The sequence below is a fragment of the Podarcis filfolensis genome, assembly GCF_964270895.1.
Source record: "Podarcis filfolensis genome assembly, chromosome: 1".
Lineage (NCBI taxonomy): Eukaryota > Metazoa > Chordata > Lepidosauria > Squamata > Lacertidae > Podarcis > Podarcis filfolensis.
In genome coordinates, this window is record NC_139604.1 from 74804745 (window position 1) to 74815032 (window position 10288).

At 41.0% G+C, this 10288-nt stretch overlaps 1 protein-coding gene across 4 annotated transcripts in view; it reads right to left on the bottom strand.

The window, feature by feature from the left end:
• Positions 1 to 2472: 2472 nt before the first annotated feature.
• Positions 2473 to 10288, bottom strand: part of ANO3 (anoctamin 3) — a 238764-nt gene continuing 230948 nt past the window's right edge. For all 4 annotated transcript variants that reach the window (XM_083597851.1, XM_083597850.1, XM_083597852.1 and 1 more), the window contains 3 exons: positions 7195 to 7275; positions 6525 to 6630; positions 2473 to 6057 (listed from right to left, as the gene is read on the bottom strand). In XM_083597851.1, the coding sequence (XP_083453977.1) occupies positions 5875 to 6057; positions 6525 to 6630; positions 7195 to 7275 (370 nt within the window). In that variant the 3' untranslated portion in view covers positions 2473 to 5874. The remainder of the gene's footprint in view (positions 6058 to 6524; positions 6631 to 7194; positions 7276 to 10288) is intronic.

The window sequence follows — 10288 nt, forward strand, 5'->3', positions numbered from 1 at the left end:
TTAGGGGGGAAGGGGTGACCTGATTATTCTATGTACCCATTTATTATTATTATTACTCCTGCTGTGTGAATGCTCAGTAATGCTGTGAGAGGTTGTACTGAGAATACTAAAAGCAGTGGCAAAGCTCTGCAGGGAAATTTTGAAATGCCCCTGATTTACTGATTTACCCTGCCATACATGACACAATGGTTCTATATTTCTGGCCCCTTGTTAGGCCCCAGATTCTGAGCAGCTGGCAGGTCTCTGATGCAGAGAGGGAGGAACCAACTGGATTAGGAAAGGCAGCAGTGCATACTAGGTCTGTGCCCAGATCCAGACCCCAACACTACCTGTGCAAGGAAGCCCTGAGCCTCCATTGGGCAGGAGCAAATTGCACAACTGGTGCTGAAGTGGGACCTCCCAGAGGCAGCACCTTCAAGGTAGATGCTTCTTCATACTGGGGCCTCGCATTCCTCTGTACCTCTGCAGCTTTGCAGGCAACCCACAAGGCAGAGCATACTGAAAATCAATGGAGTGCTAGGTTTAAAGGAAGAAGTATCATTTTAAGACTTTGAACAGTTTGGTAAAGGGGCCAAGAAAGATAACAGTCCTCAGTTGAACTCCAGACTTTGTAGAGCCACATTTTCTGCCTGGAACTGTCCAAGGTCCTGCAACACCAGCCTGACTTGACCTGCCACCAGCTGACAGACTAAGGCAGGGGTCACTAAAAGTTTTCAGCAGGGGGCCGGTCCACTGTCCCTCAGACCTTATGGGGGTTGGGGCGGACTATATTTGGAAAAATAATAATGAATGAATTCCTATGCCCCAAAAATAACCCAGAGATGCATTTTAAGTAAAAGCACACATTCTACTCATGTAAAAACACGCTGATTCCTGGACCGTCCGCAGGCCGGATTTAGAAGGCGATTGGGCCAGATCCGGCCCCCGGGCCTTAGTTACTTCTGTTGCATGAACTGTTACTTCCCATGGGCTAAGTTACTTCTGTTGCATGAACTGAGGTGCAAGAGTTGCATTGGTAGAAGAAATATGGTGCCTGCTTTAACATTATCCAAATTTATTACAAAAGTGCAATCTTCAGATGTGAATGATACAGTCATTAGTTTGAATTTGTACATGTAAACCTTCGTAAAGTAAACAGCATCCCAAAAATAAGAAGTGTATGCCATGGTATCTTTGTTCACTTGATTGGCATTTTCTAGGGAAATATTTTTGTTTCATTTTCAAATTCCACCCCCTGCATGTACTTTGAAAGATTAAGTCAGGGATGGGACAACACGTAGCCCCCCAGTTGTACTCTCATTTCTGACCACTAACTGTTGGGAATTGGAGTCCAATGACATCTGGAGGGCTACAAGTTGGTCATCCTTTAATTAAGGGTAAACAGTAAAGGGAAATAAAGATTATCCTTGAACTCTGGTAATGCATCTTTCTTGTCTGGATGGAATATGGAAGTAAGTGTGTGTATGCCTGTGAGTGTACAGAAAAGAACCCACTGTACAAAAGTAAAATTAACACCAGTTGCTCCACCCACTTTTGCCTCTGACCCATCGCATCCTTGGCATGTGGCTTCTGTAAGGTTGCCCAGAAGGGAACGTATCACTCTGTGTTTGAAAAGGTTCCATGTTCCAGGGCAGTGTTTCCAAAACTTGGGTCTCCAGCTGTTTTTGGACTACAATTCCTATCATCCCTAGCTAGAAGGACCAGTCAGGGATGATGGGGAAAACAGATGGAGACCCAAGTTTGGGAAACACTGTTCCAGAGGTACACAACTAGCTTTCAAACAAAGAGGACAGACATTACTGTGTTCTTGGTGAAGGAATGCTTCCATTTATCTTCTGATATTATTAAAGCTTTTCCGTACAATGTAAGGGGCAGAGATAGGGGAAATATGCATAATAATTAGGGCCCAGTATACAAAAGGTGGGCACCTGAAAAAGCCACTCAAGACTCAAATCCAACATTAAATGATCTTGCGATTAACAAATATTATTACATTGTAACGTGCCAATCCATCTCCAGTGCTTTAGATTTATAAACACATGAAGCAACTGTGGACTGCATTATACTATTGATCTATCTAGCTTACCCATTGCTGTCTACTTTGATTAATGGCAGCTCTGCAGAATTTCAGATACAGGTCCTTCCAATTTCTGCCGCCTAAGTTTTGCTTAATTTGAGGTGTCAGATATTAAACCTGGGGCTTTCTAAAATCGAAGTACGTCCTCTTTTGAACTATGTGCCCTCTTACACAAGGCTAGGTGCCAGTTAGAGCCCCAACTAGATATATAAGGCTTTTCTATATTCACATTTTGATTCTTTCACTTTCAGTCCTCTCAAAAGGCAGATGCAAGAAGAGGTTTTGCAATGAAGGGTTTCTTTTTATAAATCCCCACCAGTCCCCCACTGCCTCCCCCACTTCAAAATTTATACGCAAATGCAAAATGAAGGAGAATGAAATATAAGAATAGCAAATCGTAAACAAATATTTATTTGTGGAACAAGGGTTCCTTCTGATTGCACCAAGACACCGATTTGAGTTGGTAATAGTTAAGACATTCTGGACTAGTAACTAACTGTAGTATTTTGAAAGCCAGACTGTAGCTGCTCATGCAGTCTGCCCTGAAAGAACATGCATAGACCAAAGTTATTGTAGACTAGATCAACAATGATCTAAAGCAGTTTGTTTGCATGGATGCTAGTTCTGAAGCTCTGCAGCTTGGGAGAATCCACAAATTCAGCTTGCATGCACATACCACTAATACTGGTAATTTGTTTGGAAAGACAAGTATTTAGAAATACAAAAAGAAAAGTGGAAAGAGAAAGATATTTAACCAGCATTCATGTAATACATATTTCCTGAGAACAGAGTGTGCCATATATCTTTGTAAGATAATTTGCATTCAATGCAACCACAGTAAACCAAATCAAGCAGAGCATTTCTCTCAGCTAAAGCAAATGGCTATAGATCAGCAAATTGTTAGACACTGTTAATGCATGTTTTTAAAACAAATACAAAAGGGTACAAGTGAGCATTTTCAATGTGCTTTCCAAGTATGTGTGTGGGGGAAACTACAGCAATCAAAGACTACAAAACTGAAGCCACTAGACTTTTCAGCTGTTCAGTGTAACTAGCTAGGAACAAGTGATTTCAGTATTGTGGCCTAGAACTTTGATCGTGAACTTTGCATTGAAACTAGTTTTATAGTTCAGCAGATTGCGATGCTGCCGTTGTTTTTCTGTCATTTGCTGATGCAATCCTAAGCATATCTACTCAGCAGTAAACTCATCTGAGTCGGATGGCAACTAATCTCTACAAATGTGGGCTCAGGATTTCAGATCTAGGAGTAAATCCTGCTGTAGTTAGTGGGACTTACTTCTGAGTAGATATGTATAGCATTACCCTCTTACATGACCCATCAGAATATATCTGTGTATTGATCAAAGTGGGATAGACAGAAGAAAAGCCAAGCAGAATCATAGTTAACTTGACTACTTGGCAAACCATATGGGTTTTAAAGCTTGGATCCAGCCAAGGCAACCAGCAGTTAGGTAAAACATAACAACAGCAAAACTTAACAGTAGCAAAACAAAGGTAACATGTTTTACAGCACACAAATAAAGTGTGCACTTTGCCATTTGTGCCCCTAATCCAGAGATCTTTGTGTACTCTGATGCACCCATAGTGTTTGTGTGCAGGCAGGCTTTTCCAGGCACTTCAACAGAGGTCTTCAGCACCAATGTTTACATGTGCAGTGCTTCTCCCTCTATTGAAATGTATAGAAAGCCCATGAGGTGGGGGTTGGGGTGCATTAGAGTTTCTATCTGCACAACAACCCCTGAATTTGGGTATCAATATATAAAAAGGGCATTATGATACTATAAACAAGATTGTCATCATATAAAAACATTAATTATATGACAGAAATATAGTAAGAAAAATCCCACAGGGTTAGAATAATGTATCATAATCAGATCACTTATGGTTCCAAATGATGGAATGTGATGCATGTCCCCGGTATAATAAGGTCATTTCTACAATCTGGTGTTTTTTCCCCTAAACTACAGAAGTCATCCTAAGACTCATGCAAATATTTATATATATATATATGATATCATTGCTGTGCTTGATTATAATGAAGTGACTCTTTGAAAGTTTGAGGGGGGGGGCGTCGAGTTGTTAATTTACTTTGGTTGATATAAATAAGAAAGAATTCTACACCTGAAATTTTTACAAAAGGAAAACCCAGGAACATTTTGGTCCCCATGTACAAGTGAATCCTGCACACTTGTTTGAGTTTAGTGCTTCATTTCTTCCACATTTTGAAGTAGTAGGTAATATAAATGATAATTAGTAAAGCATCGTTAGACGAAATCATGACTTCAAAGCCATCAAATGATATTGCTCTCAGCTGTAGGCATGTGAGAATGAAAAGTGCAGGTCCCTGCAAGGGCATGTACTGTTTTCAAACAAAAATTTAAGAAGGCATAAAACTGGAGGATACTTCAATACTACCCTTTTGACTCTTTCCACACTTCAATTTTATAAGGGGGAAATTGGGGGGGGGGTCCTCTTTCTTTTAACTTTGAACAAGCAAGCCATGATGTTATACTTTATATTCCACATAAGCAGGAGCTCGCATAAGGCAGGTAATAAAACTGGCTTCTTGTTTGCAATGCCATGAGATTTCAAGTTGACGTGGCTGGTGAACTATATAAAATCCAGGTAGCTCGACAAGATTATATCCATACAGTTATACTTTTGCATGCCACATTAGAGCATGGATAGGACTCTTCACTTCAGAGATATGAGATGACCTTAATCTGCACATTTACTATCAGTAACCACTGAAAAAGTCGCATTGCATCCCAAGAAAGTGCTGCATCAAGAACAGTGCAAGGGTGTATAAGCCGGCATCCAAACGCCTGCGAGCAGATCGAGAGCAAAAGTATACCACTTGTGCAGGCCTCTGCACAGGTGCACAGGACCTGAGCTATGTGCACAGTTAGCTATATGAAACAGGCTTCTGCATTCGGCCAAGGTTCTCTGGGTGCAATGTAATTTTCCTGATGTAAGATTCTGGTATGAGATAAACAAGTTGCGCCGCATGCAGAAACCAGTTTCCTCCTGGCTGGAGAGCATCTCCAGATCCCAGCCTTAAGGCTTTCTAATGGCGAAGCTGTTTTGATTCCCCACCCTCCACTGATTTATAAAGACAAATGGACAAGAGGTGATGTGCAAACATCAAACTGCATAGTACATATTGAACAGGCTGATATCCCTTTTAAAGGGCAGAGCCACATCCACAATCTCAGCAAGAGACGAGGACAAACCTGACAGAATGGGAAGCCTCAAGGACTGTTATAGCATCAAATTATGGCCACAAAGGCAACAATTAATCTTGCTTGGTTTTTTGTTTTATATCGTAGGCAATACAAATTCATTTGAGCAATTGAAAGCTGTAGAAGGAGTGAATAAACACGTTGTTGTTTTAAAAAATCATGCCCTTATTATGAAAGTTTTACAAGTAACAGACATTTCTTTTCCAGTATGTTGCTGTGCATGACTCTCGCGGACTTGTTGTTGCTCATTCTACTGCTGCTTGGTGAATCTACCTCCTTTCATAGCTGCAGCTGAGACAGCATCCCATCTTTACCAAGGACAGTTAAGGGGAAGTAGCTGTTTGTTTTGACTGTTGGTAACACAATCCCCACCCACCCACTGCCTAGTTCACAGAAAAGCTTGGTAATATTTTTCCCCAACAGCAGGATATACATGCAGATAGATTCCTTTGCCTCGTTCCCAAATCTTTTCATCTTCTTCAGCTCGCCCCGGGAGTTTTCAGTCCTGACGATGTGACTCTCCTTCTGTATTAACTAAGGCCATTCGTGGTGATACTGCTTGCCATTCTTTTTCCGCTCTCTCTGCAAATGCTCCAGTTCGGCCTCATACATCATTTCCTGAACTAAGTATTTCTCCCTTCTCATTCTGTCACACAAGTCTTTGGGCATGTCTGGGATTAGGTAGGCAATGAAAGATTTTATTCCAAAAACAAGGTGCTGAAAAGAGAAAGAATATATATATAGAGAGAGATTTAAAATGCTTACACTGATCTGTCTTGCTTGGATCGCTGCAGTATATTTGGGAAGCAATGCACTGACTAATTACTTATCCTTGATTATTAATATTAGCATATATCAGTGATCTACTATCTCCTTGTGGCAGGGGGCTGAAAGGGGAAGATAGAATACATATTGTACCAGTGATGAAGAACCCCTTTTCCTTTATCCCCAAATTACATGGCTTAAAACAGCTCCTCCAATCCTCCCTATGTGAACATAATGCCAGCAGTTAGAGGGTTATGAATGTGTGTTTCATTTACACCAGGGAATGGGAAACTCTTCCAAACAAATGTCTTCTGGATAATCCTCTGGGAGCCATATTCCAACAGTTTGTGGGGCTGGAGGCAAATGTGGGCAGAGCAATGGATGTAAATTTTAGCTGTGTACATAACTATATAACTAACCTCAAACACTATAATGAAAGCCAGTCGAGCAGCAAGAACATGCCAGAACTGCAAGGTGAACTCATAGGGTGTTGAACTCCACGGAGGCGCTCTGTAATCTCTGTACCTGTGATGGAAATAAAGGAGATGAAAGCCATTTGGTAAAACTAGAAGTACTTGTAACCATGCAGACAGCCTGAGCTCCCCATTTCAGTGGTGTTTTGGCAGAAGACAGAAGCAGCTATATATGGAAACCCACCAAAACAGTGTGAAGGATGGGTAAGAGATGTGCCTATTTAAGGCTATGGAATAACTACCCAATGAGATTTTGAACATATCTTTTCTGCAGCCCTTCTGAAGTGCACAAAGTGTGCTCCTTTCCACTGACCTTCTAGCATTTCCCCACCCCCACCCCTTTGCCCTGTTGGGTTTTGATTTTTTTATCAAAGTAAGTGTGAGTCTTAGAAGGTGGGATATAAATGTTCTAAAGCAAACACAGTAACATGATTTAACCATGTATATAAATAGTGATGTGGTGGATTGGTGAATTTGCTGTGAAATTTCAACATCTCCCCCTCAGCTGAACTCTATTGACTGTATTCATCAAAGCAGTTAAAAAGGATATTCAAGACTTTTTAGTCAAGCTTCTTTGGTGTTTCCACTGAAATTAAGCAAGTGACATAATACATACCTACAATATCCTGAATATCCCATGCCAAGCTCGCTCAGATCAAATATTGATAAGCTGCTGTTGACGTATCCCCTCAAACATCTGGAAAAAAGAAAGCCCGGGAAATAGTTTCCAATGAGAAATGAGCTCATCATGGTTCTGTTGTGCTTATGCATGCAAAGCAGGTCTCATTCACATTCCTTGCCATTATCAATGTGTGCCTATGATTCAAATGCCATGCCTATCGTATTTTCAAAGGATGATGGTGCCTAAATATTATTGGGATTTATGCTGCAAGAGACCCATAAAGTCTTGAATATGTAAGATGAGGTTTATGCTTTGTGTGAGCATACAATTCAACTCTTCGTCTATGAGGTCAAAACTGTGCTTAAGTAACATTTCCACACTGTGCAGTGGTCAACCAGAATCAGAGGTGCTGAATGCAGCCAGGTTCCCTTCTCAGACTGACTAATGATACCAAATGGCAATGCAGTAATTGTAGCAGGTGTGCAACTAATGCTGTTAAACTGGCCCAGTTTCAGAGGTCCTCACATGCAACATTGGGCTGTATGCGTGCAATCAAAATAATGAAATAATGGATGCCACTGCCTGGATGGGGGTAGGTAGGGGGAGGATAAATGAATCTCCCAATATGTCAAAAAGATATTTGGTATGTGCACACATGTGCAGCCTTAGATGCTGAAACTCCCAACATAAGAGAAATGTTGAACACTGCAGTAAGCCCCGTTCTGTGCCCAATAAGCATGGGATGCCTTTTCCCAATGGTGCTGTGGCCCACAGATTGCAGCAAAAAAACTGGGCAAGGCTTTGCCCAGTATCATCTCTGTTTGATAGGCCATTGGGAAAAAGCTGTCCCATGAGCCCTGCTGAAGAGGGGAGGGGAAGCCTATATAAGGCTGCTTCCCCTGGAGCTCACAGCCATTTTGCTTTTAGAGCTTTCTGTCTGCCCACCCTCAGCATGGATAGGCAAACTAAGGCCCAGGGCCCAGATCCGGCCCAATCGCCTTCTAAATCCGGCCCCCAGATGGTCTGGGAATCAGTGTGTTTTTACATGAATAGAATGTGTCCTTTTATTTAAAATGCATCTCAGGGTAATTTGTGGGGCATAGGAATTCGTTCATTTATTTCCCCAAAATATAGTCTGGCCCCCCCACAAGGTCTGAGGGGCAGTGGACTGGTGCCCTGCTGAAATTTTTTGCTGACTCCTGGGTTAGAGCCTTCACTGACAAATTTTGGGTCATTGGTTGACAGGGCCGGAAAGGAATTTTACCCCTTTCAATCTGACTGGCACGTGGTTGGGTTTTTTCTGCCTTTCCCTCAGTGAAATTATGGCTTTCCTTTGTTAGGCAGAAGAACATTGATTGTATGAGGGCAGATCAACATAGTATAAATAAACATTTTCATTCATTAATGAGCCAATACAATACAGGGACTGCATCAATGCATTTAAATGGTATCATTTGATGAGGAAGTTGACACTTAGGCCCAAAGCTTATCTTTTTTGTTTTCTCATTGGGCTACAAAATCTGGGGGCATTGTATGGAAGGCAGGATACTGGCTGTGAAAAGAGTTAGAGCCAAGAAAGAGCTATGAATGATGGAGCAGATTAGAAAAAAGAAGAAGATAAAACTCGCTGTGTTAAGCAGTATTTTCCCTCATACCCACCTATTAAATGTGTAACTGTAAAGCCAAGGAATAAAAACACACACTGTCAATTGGTAACATCAAAAATTAGCTTAACCATTATTTCATATTGTCGACAGCAATGTATACAATAAATAATAGTGCTGTTGTATATGCAACACCCTACCAAAGCCTTGTGTGAAACAGGTGACCCCTGACACCAACTGGCCAAAAATACTGATTAAATGTTTATGTGATGAGAGTACATCATTAAGCTAGGTTAGAGACCACAAATGGCTTAGTTCTTATGGTAATTCTCAAAATTCATTCCCTGGCGTAAGCTTTCCACATCCTAGAAGATAAACCCTGATACAAAAACAAGCCCAGGCTTTGGAAATATTTCATAAGAAATAAAGTTCCATTGTTGAAGAACACCACATCCCTCTTTATGTGTTGTATCCAATGCACTGCCTGCCAATTCCCCCTTCTCAGTAGCGGCGCCCGCCCTGTGGAATGCCCTCCCACCAGATGTCAAAGAAATAAACAACTATCTGACTTTTAGAAGACATCTGAAGGCAGCCCTGCTTAGGGAAGTTCTTAATGTTTGATCTTTTACTGTGTTTTTAATATCCTGCTGGAAGCCACGCCAGATGGGCGGGGTATAGATAAGAAATTATTGTTATAATAATCAAACATATATATATATTCATCGTTTTATTTGTATGCCGCCTTTACATAGTTAAATTATGCTCAAGGCAGCTTACAGCATGAAACAAATTTATATGATAGAACAAAAATAGTCATAAACAATAAATGAAACACATCAAAAAGCACACAACCAATTTGAACCATTTCTACATTTAATCATAGTAAGTTCTAAAATAAGGATACAGAAATTAGTATCAATAGCAGCAACAACCTTGCCCTCAACAAGACCCCAGAGCAAGTGTCTGCTCAGCAGCCTCAGCTTTTGTAGCTGGAGTCAGTCAGGGCTCTCCCTACCCAGGCCAGGTGGAAAAAGGCCTGCAATGCAGGGAGCAGGTCTTCTAGGACTCATAGTCCCAACCTCACCGCAGCCTTGCCATTCCTAGCAAGCGACAGTGATGCCACTATTGGGAAGCTGGGATCACCACTGGGTAAGCTGTGTTCTGTACATCAGGATATGAGATCAACTGGAATTAGAGGCAAATCTGCCAGTTTTGCTGAGATTCTCTTTTTGCCACACCAGTTTCAGTTCCTTGGTTGTTTTTTTTTAAATCCTCGTGAAAACTTTTTTGTGCATATATATTCTAATATACACATTTTTGCATGCAGTTTTACCTAATATAATGTATTTTCTTTTCTTTTTTTGAATATACACATTATGAACACATTCTCTAATATATGCATGACTGTACATTTTTGTTGTTGTTGGAGAACAGCATCACAAAATTCAGAGATGTGTGCATTTTGACGGATATGTGTGCTTCGC